This window comes from Fusarium phalaenopsidis (genome assembly GCF_050370095.1).
Source record: "Fusarium phalaenopsidis strain FUZ10S chromosome Unknown contig_32332, whole genome shotgun sequence".
NCBI classification, from domain to species: domain Eukaryota; kingdom Fungi; phylum Ascomycota; class Sordariomycetes; order Hypocreales; family Nectriaceae; genus Fusarium; species Fusarium phalaenopsidis.
In genome coordinates this window covers 1,997,954-2,018,148 of record NW_028145391.1, presented here as the reverse complement: position 1 = coordinate 2,018,148, position 20,195 = coordinate 1,997,954, and the positions used below count along the sequence as shown (strand labels likewise).

Here is a 20,195-nt window from a genome sequence, read left to right as displayed (position 1 = left end):
ACGAGATACGCGGCACTTTGGGAAAAAGGATGGGCGAGATAAGGTAGCGATAGCGGAGCGAGGCCATCTCTGGCGAATGAGATTGTCTGTGCTCGTAATAGTCTGGAGGTGTTAGTGTAGATCGGCAATTCATCGAGATGAGGATTTGTACCCAATATGACGGGCCATCATCTGGTGGATTTGCTGATTGCTCTTTCGAATTGCCGTTGGCTCGTGCTTGGTGTGCTCGTCGCACACGGACAATTTGTCACGAAAGGGGGGTGTTCACCAAGGGGACGAGAATCAGGAATTGTGTTGATGCATGCCTGAAAGAGGAAGATGGTGTTGTTGGATCGGTGATTTCGATGCCCTCCAGATCATGGGATCTGCCTTGGTTTTACAGACGAAGGGTGGGACATGGATGCTGCGACCAGGGCTCCAGCTGGCAGCGAGAGAGAGCAAGGCGTCGCATCTGGTCTGTTTTGTCTAGGCGCGAGTGGTGCTGGATTGATTGTGAGTGGATCGACCATTTCCAGGTGGTTGTTGCTTCTTGCGACGTTGGACGAGTAGGGTGCGAGCAGCATGATTGCCAGAATCTTTTCTGATCATGCTGTGTGATGTGAGGTGAGGTGAGAATAGTGGCCAGTTTTCAACCACCTCCCGATCCATGGACAGCCCGAACATCAGTGCCGAGTAACGGTTCATCTCTGCATCAATTCTATACAAGCTCTGCAAGAGACAAACTCGGTGCACCAAGTGACGATATCCACACTCGACCTCTCCCATGACTGCCAACAGCGAGTCATGGTTGGTCGAAACAAAGCCCGACGTCGTTACTTGAGGCGCCTCGACTCCAGCAGTCCCGCAAATGGACGAAATGTCTTAGCAGGGACATGGCTAATTTGATGCTCCACCTGGTTTCCGTCTGCTCGGCCGGTCTGACTTGCGTTTGCCCTGCACTGCGAGGCGATCCATCCATCATGGGTGGTTTGCTGCTTGGTGAAGATGAAAACTTCCGGTGGTGCAGTGGTTGGCGCTGCAAGCGGTCTAATAGCATCACCATCGGCTTTGACTTCCATTAGCTCACTTGCATCAAGAAAAAAATTAGAGAGAGAAAAAGTCCAAGTTATTGAACTTCCTTGATTTTCAAGGCAATGGAAGTCGACCGTTCGTTCGGTGGCGCCCCGTCATCAGCCAGATAGAACCCTGCCCACCACTCCTGGCCCTAGAGCCGCTAAACCATTAGCTCGTCCAGGGGCCCCGTCGTGATACTGGGTGCTCTCGCTAGTGTCCATCTTGTGCGCGACAGCGCCCCGGGCCTGGCCTGGACAGGAAGTTCTGAGTTGGATGGTGGACGGGATGGAGGTTGTGCTGTGCTGTGTTGGATGGACCCCGTCTGACCTTCCCATCCCGCTCCGTCGCTCGCCTTCCTCCAGCCTCGAGCCTCGACGCCGACGACCTCCTGTGCCTGGGTTCTTTTATTTTTTCCTTTTTCCTTTCCTTTCCCTTTTCTTCAAGTTCCGTCTCTATTGTCTTATTCCCCAACTAATTCCCCACACCCGTCGCGGAGATCCCGTTCTCTCGCTTCCGTTCCTTTCATCAACCCCCGTCAACGCCATCCCCCTCCATGGCGCGTTGAGACGATATCGAGCAAGGCGCCAAGCTTGCACCATACGGGCGACTGCGACTGCGACTCCTCCCCAACTCGCAATCATCAACATTGGACCCAATGTTCTCCTCGCTGCTGCGTCGTCCTAGGGCTGGCCCCCGTCGAGTCGACCGTCGCCGCAACTCGAGTCCTTCTCCCTCGCCCGGTCCTGCTCGTAGGCGCTACACTCTCGAACGACATGCCACAGCCGATTTCACAGAAGCCGATGATGACGACGCCGACGATTCCCACGACGAGGGCATGACCCGGTTCCACAGTAACGATCGACATGTTGACGATGATGGTGACGAAGAAGACGACCAAGACGATGGACAGGACGAAGATGGTAGAAGACGGGGTGGCCTGCCTGTTCTACCTTTGTTTTCTGCCAGCCACCTGGGTGCGTACCCTCAACTTCTAGCAAGAATGGTGATTTTGACTAGTATTCTGACTGTTGTTGTACAGATTCACTTCCTGTATACAGCATAACTCATGCTATTCGAGTGGTTGTTAGTGCCCGTACCGAGACGACCCTTTCCTGGGATCAACTTCGATCTCCTCAGGTTTCTCAGTTTCTTGTGAAACCTATGCAGCAGCAAATCCGAACTCAGCACTTCACCCGCGCCACTTTGTATGCCCTCATGGCAAACTGCCTCCAGTTTAACAAGGAGGGCGAACGATATCCAGGCAATGCAGGAATCAGTAGTACTCGCGCCAAGGTTTGCGAGTTGCTAGCTTTGAAGCTACTCAAAGAGTACAACACTCGGGAGCTCATCGATGCCCTTGCCTACGACTTTTACCCCCTGCAAGGCTTGCCTGGAGCTGGGGTACCAAACTCACCTCGTAGGACACCACCCTCGCCCAAGCTACCCCTGATTGCGTCCCGAACATCAACCCTCGAGGTTGCGATCCGAGCCTCGGCCAAGCACTTTCTCGCCCACCCTCTTGTCGTCCAACAGCTGGAGGCTATCTGGAGCGGCGCCATTACCTTTCACTCGTCCGCCGACAGCCTACATCGTGAACCACCACCGGACGCAGGTCGCAATGGAAATGGGCACATTGGCAAGGCGGATGACAGGACGCCCCTGCTGGGGCATCAGTCTATGGATTCGCACTATGTTCCACCAGGGCGACGTACGGCCATACTCTACGACCCTCGACAGGCGTCTCTTTTCAAGCTTTCTCGACTCCGAGTTCCTCGCTATAGATCGTTTCTCTCTACGATATCTCTCGCAGTCTTGATATGCCTCTTCCTTGCTGTTCTCACGGAACGTTCAGTCCAGATCACCGGCCTAGAATTGGTTTTTTGGTTTTGGAGCGCAGGATTTATGCTGGATGAGCTCGTCGGCTTCAACGAGCAGGGATTCGCCCTCTACATCATGAGTTTCTGGAACATCTTTGACCTGGGCATCCTTCTGCTGCTTATCGTCTACTACTGTATGCGAGCATACGGTGTTTTCCTGGTAGATCCCCACCATTGGAACGACATGGCCTATGATGTTCTTGCAGCCAACGCGATCCTCCTTCTCCCGCGCATCTTCAGCATCTTGGATCACTACCAGTACTTTTCGCAACTCCTCATCGCCTTCCGGTTGATGGCCGTCGATCTCGCTGCTGTTTTCATTCTGATCCTGATCCTCTGCAGCGGCTTCTTCTTCTTCTTCACATTATCTAAGAACTCGTTTGGCGCCAGTGACGTCGCCTATAAGATCTTTCAGATTCTTATGGGATTCACACCGGCGGCCTGGGAGGTGTGGGATGCGTACAACTGGCTGGGGAGGGGCCTTTTGGTCCTATTCCTGAGCATCACCCATTTCCTGGTTGTGTAAGTCCGCTATCAATCATGCGCATTTCTCTTGCTAACTACCCATCCAGGACTATCCTGATTACCGTCTTGACAAACTCGTTCATGGCAGTGTCGTCCAATGCCAATGAAGAACATCAGTTCCTCTTTGCCATCAACACCATCTCCATGGTTAAGAACGACGCATTGTTCTCGTACATTGCCCCCAGCAACATCTTTGCCTGGCTGCTTATGCCCCTTCGGTATTTCATGCCGTTGAGGCTGTTTGTCTGGTTGAATCGGACCGTGATCAAGGCCACACACTTCCCAGTGCTCTTCTGCATCTATCTGTACGAGAGATACTGGCTGGCACCATCCATGTACGAGCCGACTGATCTGGTGGAACACCCAACCCGTGACCGAGGTCGAGCAATTTCTTTCATGGACCCAGCCAGCAGGGCAGCCATTTTCAGCCCCAGTGTAAGGGTTCGTGAGGAGTCGGTTGCTGGTTTCCAGAAAGATCGAGCTCTTGAGGAGGTGTTCTTGCGAGTACCCGATCCCGTCACGCTCAGGACACAGAGGCGCAACGAAAGGCGCAAGACACAGACGGCCATCCGTAATTGGATGGATCAGCATGACGACACTGGTACTTCGCCCGGCAACTGGCCAGCAATGGACAGTGCTATGCCTCCCTGGCAAAGGAGGATGAGTGTGGGCTTTGATCGCGCAACTAATCTGAGACGTGTCTCTGATGTTAGATCAACGGCGAGTGATCCTGCTGATCGAATGTCCAATGCAGGCCAACCCCTCCGACCCTCCCATTTCTCGAGGACCCGGTTGACCGCTGAGATGTCCGAATACAAGGACCAGACGGATGCGGATGCGGATGGCGATGATGAGCTGGTCACAAATGACGAGGACGAAGACGATCATGGCACGAATGCTGGACGGAGTCAAGTAGCCAGCAGCCATCGAATTGATGAGGAACCAGAGGATGGATACTTCACACCAATGCCTGGCAACTTTGGAAAACTCGCCTCGTCTGTAAGCTCATCGGGCAAGGGTGCTCCAACCCCCCGAGCAAGAAGAGCTGGTCATAACCGGACGCTGTCGACCAACACGATACTGTTCAACCCACAAGATATCAAGCAGATCCAGGGCGCTTCGCCAGTGTCACCTCCCCACGGAGCACAGTCTCGCCCAAGGACAAGTGGACGCACAACCGCTGGAGAAAAGACGCCACGACGCAGCTCACCCCGTCGCTCCTTGTACGTGGCGAATACAAAGCCTCGGCCAACAATGCCGCCACGGGGTATGACGGAAGCGGGGGGTGTTAGTCGGTCCGCCCTGCTCAGTATCGAGCCGCGAAACCGTCCCAAGGATATCAGGAGGCTCTCATCGTTAGATTTGAGCGCCATGTCGGACCACCTAGGTGCAGGCGATCCCATTGGAGCCATGCCCGGAAGCTTCCAGACGCAGATGGCAATGGCGATGATGAAGGACAACCGGCTGCGGGCGGCCGGAGGTGATGCAGGAGATCGCGATAGGATGGGAAGACTGGTGTTGGCTCGAATGAAGACACTGGAGGAAAGCTTTGCGGATATCATCAAGGAGATGCGGGACCTGAAGAACTCATCCACGGCCCCTACGACTCGGCGTAACTCTTCGGGTGACGAGGCCAGAATGGCCCCGTTGATTGAGGTTGCCGGACGGGACCGACTACGGAAGTACAAGCTTGAGAGCGGGAACCGAAAGGTGGCAGCGTCTAAGCGACCTGCCAGTCGGAGAAGTATGAAGGAGACAGGCCTGTGGGATCACAAGGCCAAGGGTAAGGAGGTGGCATACGAGTCAGACGACGAAGCGGAGACGGACGACAGTCTCTTTCAGAAGGGCGGCTCACTGTAAAAGGAACCTCATGGGGAGCATTTATGGCGTTGCGGGATCATGTTTCATGGCTGAGAGGATGCCAGGTTTGGGACGATACAAGGATCAATATATAGGACGGGGCGGAATAATTGTAGGGGTTAATTGTGTATATACCGAACGCTGTTCAGATGCATCATTGATATGGACGTTTCCATGTTGGCGATGTCGATACCAATCAGGTCGTCTTCTTTGAATTCCCACCAAAACCTCTTCCATTTATTGTGAAATAGCAGTCTTGTGACAAGAACCAGTTTCTAATGCTGAAATTGTACCCTCTGAATGGTTTGTAGTTCTTACGGCAAGATGACTGCCGTCAAATATCAAGTCTCGAATGTGCCGGGTTCACCGCCACCGTCTTCATGTTTGTGTTCTTGGCGTTTCCAGCTCAAGTGAATGGCTGTACTTTGTCGTGGTTGGGGTAGAGCCTGTTGTCGACCCAAGAGGGAAGGTAGTGTCAAGTGCTAGATGCCACCACCACTGCGGTCGACCGAGACATAGCCATGGGGTGCTTTGCGGGTTCGTTGCTCGATATCGTTCTGGTTGAGAGCGGCAGCTTGGTACCTGAAGGCAACGGCGGTGGCAGCAGCGGCGGCGGCGAGGACAATGACGGCTTTACCACGCCTAGATCCGCGTGTTAGACTATATAGAGAGGAGGGTTGGTAACTTACAAGAAGGGTCGGGTGGAGATGGAAGTGATGGCTGCTTTTGTGGTTTCCATGATCAAGGTAGAGCCCGGTCACGTTTATGAGAGAAGAAGCTCTCGGGTGGGAGTAGGGATGGGTAGGGGTTTATAGCCCGGCATAGCTTGAGCTCGGGACAAGTCGTCGGGAAGCTCATTACGAAACCCCTTGCCTATCGGGGAAGATGCCCTCTACCCGAACCCGTCTTGGCCATGGCGTTCCCGGGGGGAGCTAAAGAAGCTAAGGGAGCTCAGGTGGGAAGGTCTGGGGTGTGGGTGGCGATGGGCATGGAGGGGTAGTTGTGTTTTGTTGGGGGACAGAAGTAAAGGGAGGCGTTGTCTTGTGACACCGAGACATTGTGGCCCAGAAGGGTTTTTGTGAGGATCATTTTGGATTGGTACTGCCAATGGATGTGGTGTCGATAGTCATGAGAGCTGTCTATCATGAATCTGGAGGTGAAGGTTGGTGGTGGAGGAGGTGGGGCATTGATGACGGGGGCCTTTTTGCGGGGGAAGGGAGGAGTATGAAACTCGGCACATGCAGAGGGTGATGGTGATGGTGGAGATTGAATGAACTGATTGATAGGAGATGAGCTTTCAAGAATACTCATGTCGATCCTTTTGTGGAAAGTGAAGGTGCTGGTACAGTATTTGGTAAGTCTCTAATGGTCTTCGCTTGAGGTTGTACGACCTGGGCTGCCACCTCTACAAAGGCACCTACATGGAACTGTACTGTATCAGAACCCGTGCTGGATTAACTTTGTTGTCAGCAGATCGTGACAGTTACGTTGCCGAGTCCATGCCTACCGCCCCAACGGTGATGGCCAGGGGCGCAGCTGCTGTAGAAAGCTCAAGTCAACTGCGCATCACTAACGGGTCTGGTACCCGGAAATGCCATTGCCATTCCTAATTCCACCTCTTGTTGGTCCCGTTTACACGAGGGCGGCTGATGTTGCCTTGCGCGCAGCACTTGCCGAAGTTATGCAGGCTGACATGACAGCCTCAAGGCAACCATCCCACTTTCAAGCTCGAGTTCAGGCATCAACATCCATGGGATGTTCTGGGGTGTTACTCATAGGGCTGATCACCAATTCTTATCGAGTCAGCCCATCTCTTCCAACTCACACCTTTTCAATTCCTCGACATCATTATTGATATTTAGCATCAAAGCCTCACGTTTACATCTGTCGCTTCACCAGCACCAACAGTGGCACTGCCTCGGCCACCTTGTTACACAGCCCTCTCCATTCCTGGTTGTCCGTCTGCCTTGTCTCGCCTTGGTATCCGCCCTGATTGAAATCGCTGCAGCCTGCATTTGAATGTGAATTTCGCCGCCTTCTTGTATTCACCCTCATCGCCGTTCCATGTCCTCTCCTCCAGATTGTCTCTGTTCCATCATCTCTACCGCGCTCGACACTCCTCGCATCGACATCGATCAAGTGGGAGGTCAACACGACCACGTCTGCTTGACTGCCATGGATTTCCCGAATGACTGGGAGGCCTTAATAGAGGCTGAAATGGCCCAGCTTCTTGAAGATGAGGCTGATGAGGTGCCTGTGCCACTTGCTCCCATAACCACAACCTCGACCACAACCACAACCACAGCTGCAGCCACCACCGCCACTACCGCCAATTCTCAAAACGATGATATCAACGCACTACTCACCATTGACGACCTGTGGTCACCCAAGCCTGCCCCCCTCTCCAAATGGAACAGCATTCACTTCAACAGGCCCACCACGGTGGACAAGATGCTCCCCCCGCTCATGAGAAAGAGTCAGATTGAAGAGACACAGAGCTTTGAGCTCTACCGCCTTCACTCGATCGCTTTTGAGCTCAACAAGGGCGATACTCTTGTCTTTATCGACTACCCTATTCACCAGAAGGCAGCTCTCAGCTACACAGACTGCAATGGCATTACATTCAAGCCCCTCCAGTTCCGCGTCAACTCGGCCAATCTGGTAGGCAAATTTGCCGAGATGCTTGCGCCTACCCATCAATTCCGAGTCCTCAGGCGACTCAAGCTCGTCAACAAGCTCGCCGACGGCGTCAAATATGTGCTGGACCTGACTCCACCTTCAGAAGGCGATGAGCTGGTCTTTCAGATGACTGAGCTATCATTGACGCCTGGCATCATCAAGTGGTGGAGCACTTCCTTGACGAATGATGTCGATCCATGGCTCGTTTGTGGTCACGATGATATTTGCGGATGCAAGAGACAAAAGGAGGAAGAGACTAAAGAAGATGCACCAAAGGGAGAGGGTTCATCAACCGAAGTACAGCAAGATGCCACGGCTAGTCCCAAGGTGAAGAAAGAGTTACCCAAGCTTCCCCTCGGTCCAGACGCCGCGCTCGCCATGAAAGCAAGAGGAGAAGATGAAGTCTACAAAACGCCGTCTTATCGAAAAGTCCCAGACTATTGTCCTATTCGGCATCGGAATGGGATACTGCGACTACTCCTTCTACTAGAAGGGAAAGGGGTCATCCTTGACTCCGCTATAAGGGTATGGACTCTTGTGAAGCTCGGCACCATCTTTGATTGTGCTCATGTTCTCCGGGATCGCGTTGCCCAATGGATCATGCATGGGCCCAATACGGCACTGATTGAGCACTTACCCGAGGAAGCCCTTCAGATAGCCTTTGCCCTGGAGTTGCCAGAGGTCGGGCAATCGGCCTTCAGGATCCTTGTGAACGAGGCCGCTCTGAAGTTGGCCTCTACCTCCAAGGAAACCACCACTCAATTTACCATTTTTGGAAGACGGCTGGGTGATTTGCCCGACGACTTGCAGAACCTGGTTCAGCATGGAGCGATGGCGCTTGTGGAGCGTGTATCGAACGTTGACGCCCAGCTCCGAAACACGGATCTTTTCGACTTCTGGGACATTGAGGAGTGGAACAAGATGCGCGAGATCGAGCAATGCCTTGCGAATGGAAAAGGCCTGATCAATGAAAAGGCTCTGTATTCAGTCCAAGTTCTCAAGCAGGCTCTCATCTACGAAGTTCAGAGCGCGTATGAAACTGCCACCAGCAAGTCTCTGGGCTACAATCACCCGGCGCTGAACAGTATCGACCACGACCGGCTCTTGTCCGTGGAGCCCAGGCAGTTTGAGAAAACGAGCGTCATCATGTCCACCTTCAACCCAATTCAGCTACTTCTCTGCTCCATCACCTACAACGAGCTTGGTACTCTCTTGGATGACCGAAGGTATCGTGACTGCAAGTGTCAACTGCCTGGCTATTTGCAGACGACTTACCGTACGCTCACGAGCAAAGCATTTCAATCTTTAAGGGACGTCCTTATCTGTGCGCCAGCACAAGTGCAAACTGCTGGGTTGGAATGGTATATCCGCAAGTGGTTGGGTGAAGATCCCACGGTGTGGTTGGACTGCATTGAGCGGGGGGTCAAGGATGCCCTTCGACCGACGACGCTGTCCTGGTTACGCCACGAAATTGAACCGCCGCTGAACCTGACTCGTCACCTCCTCCTGACACTCACCAACAATGAGATAAAGTACTTGCCTCTATGGGCGGGAGGCTGTGACGACGGCAGTGGAGGAGTATTCCAAGATCTGCTCCCGCCTACCTCTTGGGGAGCCAACGGACCTGGCCCAGGATACCACACAGGCAGAACTATTCCATCGGCGCCATCAAGCGTGACTGAGTTTATCACGGAGGACATGAACGCGCTACGTATGTGGGGGAGCACCACTGGGGCTTCCATCGATGTTCACGACAGCGTCTCGACCGTGTACCATCCGGATAGGGTCATCTCCGAAGATCAGTCTATTGCCTCAGAGTCATTCACCGAAGGAAGATCAGACGATTACCAAGATGCTCGATTCGAGATCCCTGCCGACCACCAGAGCATTGGACAGGCCGTGGACTTGACAGTCGAGGGGGCCGACTCGGAGACACGATCCATGACTGAAGGTCGGCAGTCAAGCGACGATGAAGACGACGACGACATGTATTTATGGGGCAGTGACAGTGACGACAGTGGGGATACAGTAATGATTTGAAATGTGGGAGCAAGATACACTTGGATGCGAACACTGGCAGGTTGACTACTTTACAAAATGACGGGACATGGCATTTGACGCACTTATGTGGAATTAGATACACGGCTCTCAGCTCAAGTAGTAAAAAATATTATTACATTGAGTATATTGGTATTTCCTATGTTTCCCATATCTGCTGATGTTGCTGTTGTTGCATGAGCGGAGAGGCGAAGTACGATTGACGACAAAACCGGTTCTTTCTAGGCGTTGGTGGATACAAGATCCAACTTGACGGCTTCTCAAGCAATGCTCAACTAAGGAAGTAGCAAAACTTGCAACGGAAAATGTGATGGAAGAAAACGCTGAGTCACATCGCCAGTGAATGGCAGCTCTGTTCGGGCTTGTGTGGCACCAGGCGATCACCTCACAGCTCAGAATGCCAACATAATCTACTACCCGTTGGTGTCACTGGCCTCGTCACAGTTTCCGGTAACATTTCTAAAATCAATGAACGTAATCATTCACTCCTCTCTTTATATCTTGCCAGCAACCTCATGCGGCTGTGGCCCCACCGAGATTGGGACACCACCACAAGACTCATCCGAACTTGCGTGGATTTTTCCTCGGTAACTACCCTTGATCGGCGACACCTGAATACTGCCCGTCTGCCATGATTTTCTCCAACATCCATTTGGTCTGATCAGTAAAGGCCGACAAGTGTTTGACTCGTAGGGCTGAATACCATCCCACTGCCCCACATGGCAACGTCGAGGGCTCTCTGAGCCTCATATCCACTTTCAACGTCAGATGCCTTGAGGAGAGTAGCAGACCTAAGAAGAGATGAATTAATGAACAAAGAATACCAATACGATAAAGAAATCTAGATAGAATGCTTCATTCTATTATGTTGAGGATTTATTAAGCTTATGTTCTTGGTTGCAAAACTCTCTTCCTACCCTGCTCAAGAGAGACCCTAAATGCTAGGTAGGATATACCACAAGTTCAGCAGTTGAAGCCATAAAAAAAAAACAAAAGATAACGCCTCCGCCAAGATTTGGACTTGGGTCCCTTCCGGATTGCCACCAAAGCTAAAGCCATTTCCATGTAGTGTAATGGGAACGCTTTGCGCCCTCGTAGCAAGTTCAGAGCGTGCTGCCACTACACCACGGGGGCTTTGGGCTATCTGTCTTTTGAGGGAACGGGTCTATTGAGATATGTAAGGCACAGCAGGTTCGTCCCTTCCATGTTTGAGTTGACAGGTAGGTCACGTGCAATTGGTGTCGACAAGGTCCCCTCGAGCCCTTTCCTCTTCCTCTCCCTGAACTATCACGAGCACGCATGCTATATGATCCATAAGCGGGCTTGGAGTTTGAGATCATGTGCTAACAGCAGATCTGATAGACGAATACAGCCACTTGTATTTCGGGAGTGGAGGCGGTCGCCGAAGGGGTCAAGATGGACGTCCGGGGGAGGGGACAGGCCTGCTTTGTATGCATTCCCATCCTTTCCTTCAGTCTAATATGAATCATAGCTAATGAGATGTTATATAGTGCAGCACAAGGGCAAAAGGCCCAAGACTGCCCACCGGGTAACGCGGCAGCAACAGATGCAGCAGGCCCCCCTCCCCCAGCAGCAGCAGCAGCAGCAGCAGCAGCAGCAGCAGCAGCAGCAGCAGAAGAAGAAGAAGAAGAAGAAGAAGAAGAAGAAGAAGAAGAAGAAGAAGAAGAAGAAGAAGAAGAAGAAGAAGAAGAAGAAGAAGAAGAAGAAGAAGGAGAAGAGAAAGGCTCGGCTGCTTCAAAGTCACCCGCCCCCAGCTTGCTACTAGTTTTGTCTTATAATGACGATAATGAAAGAGTTTCTTAGCCATGCTTGATTGTATTGTTCGTGATCTCGTTGCTAAATGATATATGCCTATTATCGTTGCCAGCTCTATACAAATCCTCCCAAATCCTCCACCTTGTCACACAGCCCACCCCAAGAAACGCCGTATCATTCTCCATATTGTGTCCATAAATTCTTTTTAAACACCTTTTAATCAAGCTGGGACCTCGACCTTGATCAGCCCCTGTTGAGGGTATTTCCAGCTCCCTTGGGATTGTGGTCGACAAACTCGTCCCACTCGCGCTGCTTGTACGTCTCACGGTCCACGGCCTCCATGTCATCTTCATCTACTACCGTCTTCTTCTCGACGCCGCCCTGCAAGATATTGCCCTGCCGCCTCTCTTCCTCGAGGTATTCGTCAATGGACATGGTCGGTAGGTTATGGCCCGGCCGGAACACGCCTCTTGCTCGCTCATCCCGGGAGCCCACTAGGGTAAAGGGCTGTAGCGGCTTGCCCTGAGCTGAGAGCAGTGGGCCGCCCGTCACGGACTGTAACCTCCGCAAGGGTTGGTCAAGTCGGGACGTGTGATCGTCAGCGGACGGCGTGTCGACGGCCGAGGGGGCCAGGGGGCGGGGCGCCTGGGCGAGAATTGCCACCTCGCGGTTCAGTGAGTCGAGGGCCTGGAACGCTGCGTGCACTGCTGAGGTGAGTTGTGTGAGGTACAGCTCACGGACAACCTCCTCGTCGCCGTGTTCCAGGTATCGCGGGTTGCGCCGCAATGTCTCGAGCTTCTCCTTCAGCTGCTTCTCGGCGCGGTAGTTTGCAATCTTTCCGTCTCGCCGGGCCGCGGGGTCGTTGCTCGCCACCACGGCGAAGCTGTCTGGGTCGTCGCGGTATCGCTCCAATAGCTTGTCATAAGGATTTCCTACAAGGCCGTAGCCGTCTAAGGCAGCAAGGAAGCGTTCGTACGCAGATCGTGACTCGGCCAGGACATCTTGTCGCTGATCGGGGCTCAGGTTGGGCGTCTTTTGTACGAGCTCGGCGACGTGAGCGTCGAGTAGTAGGTATGGCAGATCGGTGGTCGAGATATCTTCTACTCCTTCGTTGGCAGAGAAGAGAGAGACGGTGGCCATCCGGTCGCGAGCCTTGGTGTAGAGGGAGAGGGCTGCTTCAAGATCGGCGCGGTAGGCGGGCGAGGTCGCCTCAAAGGCGTTGTCCAAGGCATGGCGCTTTTCTTCGGCAGCTTCGTAGAGAGACCGGAGAGACTGTGGCTCGTCTGATGAAGCCATTTTCGGAGGATTGTGAAGTGAGAGACAATGTGAGAAGGAGAGTGGCGAGTAAAGAGAGAGTGCAAGATGAGGAATGATGGAGGTTGACAAATTCCACCTTTGGACCCTGCAGGAAAAGCCCCGCGTTGGAGGGGAAGCTAGCTCTTATCGATAAGGGTCTTGGCTTGGTGTTTAGCATTGACAGGTACCATCAGCTGTCTACGGGGTCCTGGATAGCTTCGTAGCCACTGTAGGGATGCAGGCCCAAACTAAAAGTCATGCAGGCTACGAAATACCAAGTTATTTATCAGTAGCAAGTGTAGGTATGTGCTCATATTCGGATATCAAGCCCAAAGAAAAAAGCAAACGATCATAGTCCTCGACGCCGCCAAACCACAATCCTCAGATTGGATGCATCCATCCTTCACTCCACACCCGTCATGACCCATGCCTTGGTGTTCTGTGGCCACTCAAGGCTTCATAATTGAAGAATAACACAAGCAAACAATGAACCAGAAACAACGGTTCTCGAAAAGAACAAGTACTCTTCATGTGCTTCCCTTCCACCAACTCATGTCCAGTAGACGAGTCTAGTCTTCGTCGTCATCCACCTCGAAAGGATCATCGCTCTCTTCATCCGGTTGCAAGACTGATGAATCATCGTCAATTATAACAGGTCGTCTCGAAGCTGCAGCTCGGCCGGGGCGTGCTCTCGACGCCTTGACAGGAGGCGAGTCCGGCTCCGCCATCTCCTCGTCAGAGTCGTCATCCAGGACCGACTTCTTGACTGCCTTCTTGGCAGCGTACGCCTTAGCCGCTGGAGACAAGGTCGTCTGCTTCGTAGCTGTCTTGGATACAGCCCTGGCAGCCGTCTTGGTGGCAGTCTTAGCACCAGCCTTGGTAGTAGTCTTGGCGGTAGCCTTGGGCTTCGCGTCGTCCTTGGCCTTGTTCTTTGAACCAGCAGGCCGGCCACGTCCCTTCTTCACCAAAGACAGGCCTGCGGGCAACACAGACTCCTCAGGGCTGGCGGGCCTTGGTCGAGATGCTGCCGCTGTCTTGGATGGCCCAGCAACAGGTTCGTCATCTGACAGGAAGCTGTCGATGTGATCCTCCTTGGCTGCCGTTGCCGTTGCCGTCTTGTGTGGTGAAGATTTAGCAAGCATCTCGTAGTTTGTATCATCCGGGCTGTCATCGTCAAAGTCAAACGCCTTGGCTGACTTGACCTTTGGCTTGGAGAGCCCCGTGATGCTGCCATTGCCCTGGCTGGAGTCTGGTCGGCTCATGGCATGCAAACTAAACCTGCCTCTATCCGAGTCCCCAGCTGACTTGCCGATGCCCTTGACCAGAGCACCAACATCGCCAAGCATCTGATCGTCGTCACTCTCAGAATCGTCGTCAATGATCGCCCTGGCCCTAGATGCGGCGACTCGTCTGACGCGTCCGGTGTCCGGCGCCTCGGGTGATGATGGGCCAGCTTTGGCTGCTGGCTTGCTCCGGCTGAGAGCCGCATAGTCGTCATCAGAGAAGTTGTCCGAAACCTCCATAGGGTCGACGCTTGCTTCCTTCTTGACCTTTGGCTTCGCACTGAACATCTCGGCAAACCGTTGAGCACTCTTCGTCTCAACCTTGACTGGTGCTGCCTTGGCCGCCGCCGCCTTTGGTCTTCCACGGCTCTTCTTGCCGGGATCGTAGTCATCATCATCCTTGGCCTTTCGCCCACGACCGGCGGGGCCAGCCCCGATCTTCTTGGAGACGCGACGACCCATGCGGCGAATGTTAGTCTTGAGTTCAGCATCGAGCGCGAGCTGATTGTCCCACTCGGCTGAGAACTCGTCAAGGTCCCTGCACCAGAGATCCTTCTCGCTCAGGGCAAGAAGGTCGTCGTGCTCGGCCTTCTTCTTCTCAATAGCATCATTGAGCTTCTCGAGGCGCTCAGCCGTGAGAGACCAAATGGGCATCTGGAGTTGGTTAGCCTTCAACTATTGACTCAGTCCTTGCTCATGACTTACTGAAAGTAGGTAGTCGTAATCCCGGGCACCACCGTCTGTGTCTGCCTCCACATCTTGGTTGTCGTCTGCATCGTCCTCCTCCTCGTCGGCTGTCTTCTTCTTGTCGCCGCCGCGAGGGAAGGCTTCGTATTTGCGGTCTCGAAGCTCCTGGACGAGCACAGTCTTCTTCTTTTTGCCAACAATGAGCTCACCCTCGATGATCTCCTTGATGAACCGAGCCTGGTTCTTCAGCTTCCGGTAATCGGCGTGGTAAACACCCAACCAGTATTTCTGCACAAATTAGCACGCGTCATCCAGCACAGGTCCAGCATTACTAACCTTTCGCTCGGTGTACATGTCGAATCGATAGTGGTAGAACTCCTCCAAGATGTCCTCTACCTTCTCGTACTTGCGGATCTGACCCCTAGAGTCGAATGCAACCAAGTTGGAGGTGGCCACCTGCTTGAGCAACTTGAACCGCTCAAGAATTCCTTCTTCCAGGACCTTCTCGGTGTGCTTCTCGTCCATCATCACCTCGAAGTGGACAACGCTGTGGTCGTTGAACTCTTTGTAGTCCTTGATCCACGCCGGGCCATCATTGCCGCTGATGATCTTCTCCAGTCGGGCCTTGAAGTCGTCTGTCCACACTCGGATGGGCAGCTCGGTGATGGTAATTTCATTCGGGTTTCGCTCGTTTTGCTGGGCGACACCGTTGAACTTGTAGCGATCGGGTCCAGCAGCCTCAGGCTGGCCCTTCCATCCGCGGAACCAGGGCATCATGGACTCGAATGGCTGCTCCTCTCCATCCTTTTCGTCGAGGCGACCCATTCGTCGCTTCAGGTTCCTGACGATGTCTTCTGGGTGGTAGTTGGGAATGGACGTGCTCCAGCCTGTTCCGATACCGTCGGCGCCGTTCACCAAGACCATAGGAATGATGGGTGCATACGTCACTGGCTCGATCTTCTTGCCATCTTCGTGTTGATGCTGCAGGTTGGGCTCATCCATGGCCGAGAAGATCTTGCGAGCAAACGGAGAGAGTCGAGTAAAGGTATAACGGGGACTAGCAGCATCTGAACCACCGGCGAGTCGAGAACCGAAGTTTCCACTTGGCTCCAGGCAGTTGATGTTGTTCGATCCCACAAAGTTCTGGGCCAGACCAATGATGGTCTGTTGGAGAGACGCCTCACCGTGGTGGTATGCTGTCTGTTCAGACACATAACCAGCCAGTTCCACGACCTTCTTATCCTTGACCAGGTTTCTCTTGAAGCAAGCGTAGATCACCTTGCGCTGACCAGGCTTGAAGCCATCCAGGACCGAAGGGATCGATCGCATGTTATCAGCCATGCTGAAAAGGATGAGCTCCCTGTTGATGAAGTCCGAGTAACTGATGGATTTTGTCGAATGATCCAAGTAGGTGCCGGGTACAAAGTTGCCCAACCACTCCTTTCGAGCATCCGCCTTCTTCTTGGAAAAAGCCAGGTCCAGGAGATCTGCTTCTTCGGGTTTCATCACCTCAAACTCTTTCAAGTGATCATCTAGGTTGGTGAAGTAGACTTGGGCGTCCTCATTGGAGCTTGTTCCCAAACCCTTGAAGTACTTGGAGTGCCACCGGCCCATTTCATCTTTGTGGTCTTCTTTCCACTCCTCGTACTCGGGCTGTGTGAAGAAAGACTTGAGGCGAAGGGGCTTCTTTGGGTTGGGGCCCTGCCAGACCTTGACGATGGGAGTGATGAACTCTCGGAAGAAGTCGGGAACCTTCAGAAGAGATGGAAATTGAACTTGAAGGAAGTTGATGAGAAGACCCTTGATGTGACTGCCATCATGATCCTGATCAGCCATGATCATCAGGTGACCGTATCGAAGACTCTTGGTGTCTGTGTACACTTGCTTGTGCTTCAGACCCAGGAACTGCTTGATGTTCTGGATTTCCTGATTCTTGGTAATCTGATCGACACTAGCATCACGAACGTTGAGCAGCTTTCCACGGAGTGGGAATACACCGATGCGGTCAGGGTCAAGGATAGCACGTCCGGAAACGGCCAAGCCCTTGGCAGAGTCACCTTCTGTCAAGATCAGGGTGCACTCGTGGCCTCGTCGGGTGCCCGCCAAGTTGGCCTCAACCAGCTTGGCGTTGCTCACTCGTGATCGCTTGTTGCCGTCGCTCTTGGCCAACATCTTGTCTGCCTTTCTCTCCGCAAAGTCCATGATGTTCTGGATAGCTTCGGATTTGGCAACCTTCTTGAGAAAATCTTCACCAAGTTGGCACTTGCTGCCAAATTGGCTGGTCTTGGTCGTCATGTGCTCCTTGGTTTGCGAATTGAACGCGGGGTTGTCGATCAGACAGTTGACAAAGATGAAGATGTGGTTTTTGAGGTGACTCTGCTTCAAGGTGTGTCCCTTCTTCTTCTTGTTGAGGGCTTTGAGCAGATAAGCCGTGACTTGATTCGCGATGTAGTCCACGTGGCTACCTCCGGACGTTGTTGCGATCGAGTTGACGAAGGAAACTTGCTGAAATGTGCCATCCGAGACAGCGAAGCCAACTTCCCATCGGGGGTGTGACTTGTCCTTGTCCATCTCCACGTTGCAGGTTGGTGTGCCGCCCTCTTCGTCCATCCTCTCCTTTGCGATGGACTTGGCATAGAGATCGCAGTAGCTTTTGAAGTCCTTCAACTTGAGAACCTCACCGTTCAGATGCACCTTGATGCCCCGGACGGTGCCTGCCATGTCGTAGACTCTCCTGTACAAAAGCCTCTCAAGATCATCATCAATGCCATCCTCCATGCCAAATCGCTTGTAGTCTGGCTTGAAGGTGATTCGAACAAAGTCGGCAGTTTTGCTGCTGGTGATCTTGGCCTTCTGCATCTTCTGCATGTTGTCGGTCCAGACCTGCTTGTACCTTTTGCCATGTTCGTTGTCCTGGCATTCAAGCTGGAATTCGGTACTGAAGACGTTACATAGCTTGGCACCGTAACCGTTACGGCCACCAACAGTCTTCTTCTCGTCATCGTCAAAATTGGAACCAGCCAAAAGGTGGCCGAATACAAGCTCAGGGATGTAGATTTTTTCCTTCTCGTGAATCACAATGGGAATACCCTTTCCGTTGTTCTCCACGCTGATCACTCCAGTAGCGCGATCAATGTTGATCTTCATGTAGGTCATGGACTTGTCACGCTGCTTGTTGTCGGCTGCGTTGACGAGAATTTCGTCAAAGATCTTGTAAAGACCAGGGACGAAGGAGACGGGGCGGTACTCCATGAGTGAAGTCTCTTTGTTGAACACCCACATTGATTGCTGGGTCATCTCGACAGATCCAATGTAGGTATCGGGTCGCTTGATGATGTGTTCCAGCTGGCTCAGCTTCTGGTATGTTTCGGTAGCCGTCTTCGGCTTAGTCGTCTTGGGCTTCTCAGGGGTGTCGATATCCATCGTGTCGTTATCGGGCTCCGTCAACGGAGTACCTGAAGACTTGCTGGATGAGGTGTCCTTCTTCTGCTTCTTGGACTTGGGAGGGCTGTCCGAGAAGCCCGATGCATCGCTCATCTGGTCATCGTCGCTCTCGGGCGTGGTGCGCTTCTTGGGCACCGCCTTGGTTTTTAGGGTTGTCTGAACCATCTTTTTGACGGCAGGCCGCGCGGCAGGCTTCTTCACGGCGGGTTTGGCTTTTGATTTCTGGAATTGCGATGTCAGTTACTCGGCCTTTGTTGTGTTGCGATGCGAAAGGGTGGTGTTGTTGTGGTTTGGTGCGGGCGAAGGCATCGGTGAGGGGAGTGTAAGGCTTTGAATGCGCGGAGTCAGGCAGAACTTGATGCAGCTGACGCAGGCAGAAGCAGTATTCACGGTAGCATTGATTGACAGTTAAGATAGGCGCCTCAAATTCACTTACCACCTCGGGGACGTAGCCATCAGACTCGTCGTCGAAGCTGAAGTCGGAAGCCTCCGAATCCATCTTGTTTGCGCTCTTGGGAGCAGAAAAGAACCTGGTAGGAGGGGCCAATAAACAAGGTTTTGACAACGAATGCGACAAAAGTGAGCGTGTTGGCCGACAAGACAAAGATAATGGACTCAGAAGCAAATGGCGACTCAATCGAATAAAAGGGACCGCTCGCGCGCAAAGTCGCGACAACGAAGGAGAGAAAACTTGATGGGCCAGACTGACAGGGCCTGGGATTAACAGCACACTAGACCGAGTATGTTGTTTTGGCAACAAGGGTCCGACGAGTGTAAACAAACGTGAATGTAGGGGACGCGGCCGTTGATGTGGGGCCGTGTTTTGATGCCTTAGGCGTTTGCTCTGTTGCAAACGCCTGGTCCCGTGACTTATCACCTGAAGCTGCCTTTGGATGCAACGTACCTTGAGCAGGCATCTTTCCCGTCGAAAACCTCATGGAATAAATGAATTGCTGCGTCTTACTTGGTGAATGCTACGTCTTCATCATATCCTCTGCAACGATCCTCTAAATGCCGGCTTTTCGAGTCTAGAAACGCTACTCGGACGTTGCACTCTGCAATTCTCTCACGAATCACTGCCAGAGACCGAAATTGCTCCCCAGATTACCTACAACAAGTCAGATCCTGGCCCGATCATTTCAAGATTCAATGTTTCTTTCAGTTTGATTACTTTGCAACGTCAATTTCTTCTTTCAGTGGAAATGTCAACAAACCGCCGTTGCCCCTAATCACTCTCACACTCGGCTAGTGCCACACGTTCCACAAGCTTTCCAGAACAGGAGCCTTCCCCATAGAGACGGCGACAGCTTGATAATATCGGAAGTTGGCTCTCTGTGGGCCAGTCTTCCCGCGGTCGCTTATTCCTTGAAACGAGCCTGTCAAGCTCGAAGTCAGACATGCACCGGTCTCGTCTTGGATGAGCGGGCCGAGTCTGGATGTACAACCCTCCCTCAGTGGACTGTCGCCCTCCCCAACGAGGCGTGTGTTGCCTGGATCGAGACGCCATTCCTTGCTAATTCTCCTGGTTCCACCGTCTTCGAGATTAGCTTGGCTGAGGCTGGCCGTATCACCCCCATGGGACTGAACAAGGTCCGGCCGTTGCCCTGAGGCCAGTCTGACTTGGTCAGCCGTTGTGCAGGGCGCGTCCTCTACATCA

General features: G+C 52.9%; 6 protein-coding genes and 1 non-coding gene across 7 annotated transcripts; 3 read left to right on the top strand and 4 right to left on the bottom strand.

The window, feature by feature from the left end:
* Positions 1 to 1,708: 1,708 nt before the first annotated feature.
* On the top strand, positions 1,709 to 5,315 carry LRP88_13626 (ion transporter; the record flags this gene model as incomplete). The annotated part of the gene is made up of 3 exons (XM_083249985.1): positions 1,709 to 2,027; positions 2,093 to 3,452; positions 3,503 to 5,315. 3 exons carry the CDS (start codon positions 1,709 to 1,711, stop codon positions 5,313 to 5,315), a joined length of 3,492 nt encoding a protein of 1,163 aa, XP_083094319.1.
* Positions 5,316 to 5,797: 482 nt separating this feature from the next.
* LRP88_13625 (uncharacterized protein) lies at positions 5,798 to 6,054 on the bottom strand (the record flags this gene model as incomplete). The annotated part of the gene is made up of 2 exons (XM_083249984.1): positions 5,798 to 5,957; positions 6,005 to 6,054. The coding sequence occupies 2 exons, from the start codon at positions 6,052 to 6,054 to the stop codon at positions 5,798 to 5,800; spliced, it is 210 nt and encodes a 69-aa protein (XP_083094318.1).
* Positions 6,055 to 7,379: 1,325 nt separating this feature from the next.
* On the top strand, positions 7,380 to 10,034 carry LRP88_13624 (uncharacterized protein; the record flags this gene model as incomplete). The annotated part of the gene is made up of 1 exon (XM_083249983.1): positions 7,380 to 10,034. One exon carries the CDS (start codon positions 7,380 to 7,382, stop codon positions 10,032 to 10,034), a length of 2,655 nt encoding a protein of 884 aa, XP_083094317.1.
* A 1,018-nt stretch (positions 10,035 to 11,052) lies between these two features.
* Positions 11,053 to 11,186, bottom strand: LRP88_13623. The gene has a single exon. It is a non-coding gene; the product is annotated as a tRNA-Leu (tRNA).
* A 282-nt stretch (positions 11,187 to 11,468) lies between these two features.
* Positions 11,469 to 11,838, top strand: LRP88_13622 (uncharacterized protein; the record flags this gene model as incomplete). The annotated part of the gene is made up of 2 exons (XM_083249982.1): positions 11,469 to 11,501; positions 11,569 to 11,838. The coding sequence occupies 2 exons, from the start codon at positions 11,469 to 11,471 to the stop codon at positions 11,836 to 11,838; spliced, it is 303 nt and encodes a 100-aa protein (XP_083094316.1).
* Positions 11,839 to 12,071: 233 nt separating this feature from the next.
* On the bottom strand, positions 12,072 to 13,124 carry LRP88_13621 (TAP42-like protein; the record flags this gene model as incomplete). The annotated part of the gene is made up of 1 exon (XM_083249981.1): positions 12,072 to 13,124. The coding sequence occupies one exon, from the start codon at positions 13,122 to 13,124 to the stop codon at positions 12,072 to 12,074; it is 1,053 nt and encodes a 350-aa protein (XP_083094315.1).
* Positions 13,125 to 13,693: 569 nt separating this feature from the next.
* LRP88_13620 (DNA topoisomerase 2 domain-containing protein) lies at positions 13,694 to 19,037 on the bottom strand (the record flags this gene model as incomplete). The annotated part of the gene is made up of 4 exons (XM_083249980.1): positions 13,694 to 15,061; positions 15,113 to 15,382; positions 15,431 to 18,760; positions 18,975 to 19,037. The coding sequence occupies 4 exons, from the start codon at positions 19,035 to 19,037 to the stop codon at positions 13,694 to 13,696; spliced, it is 5,031 nt and encodes a 1,676-aa protein (XP_083094314.1).
* Between the last annotated feature and the right edge of the window lie 1,158 nt (positions 19,038 to 20,195).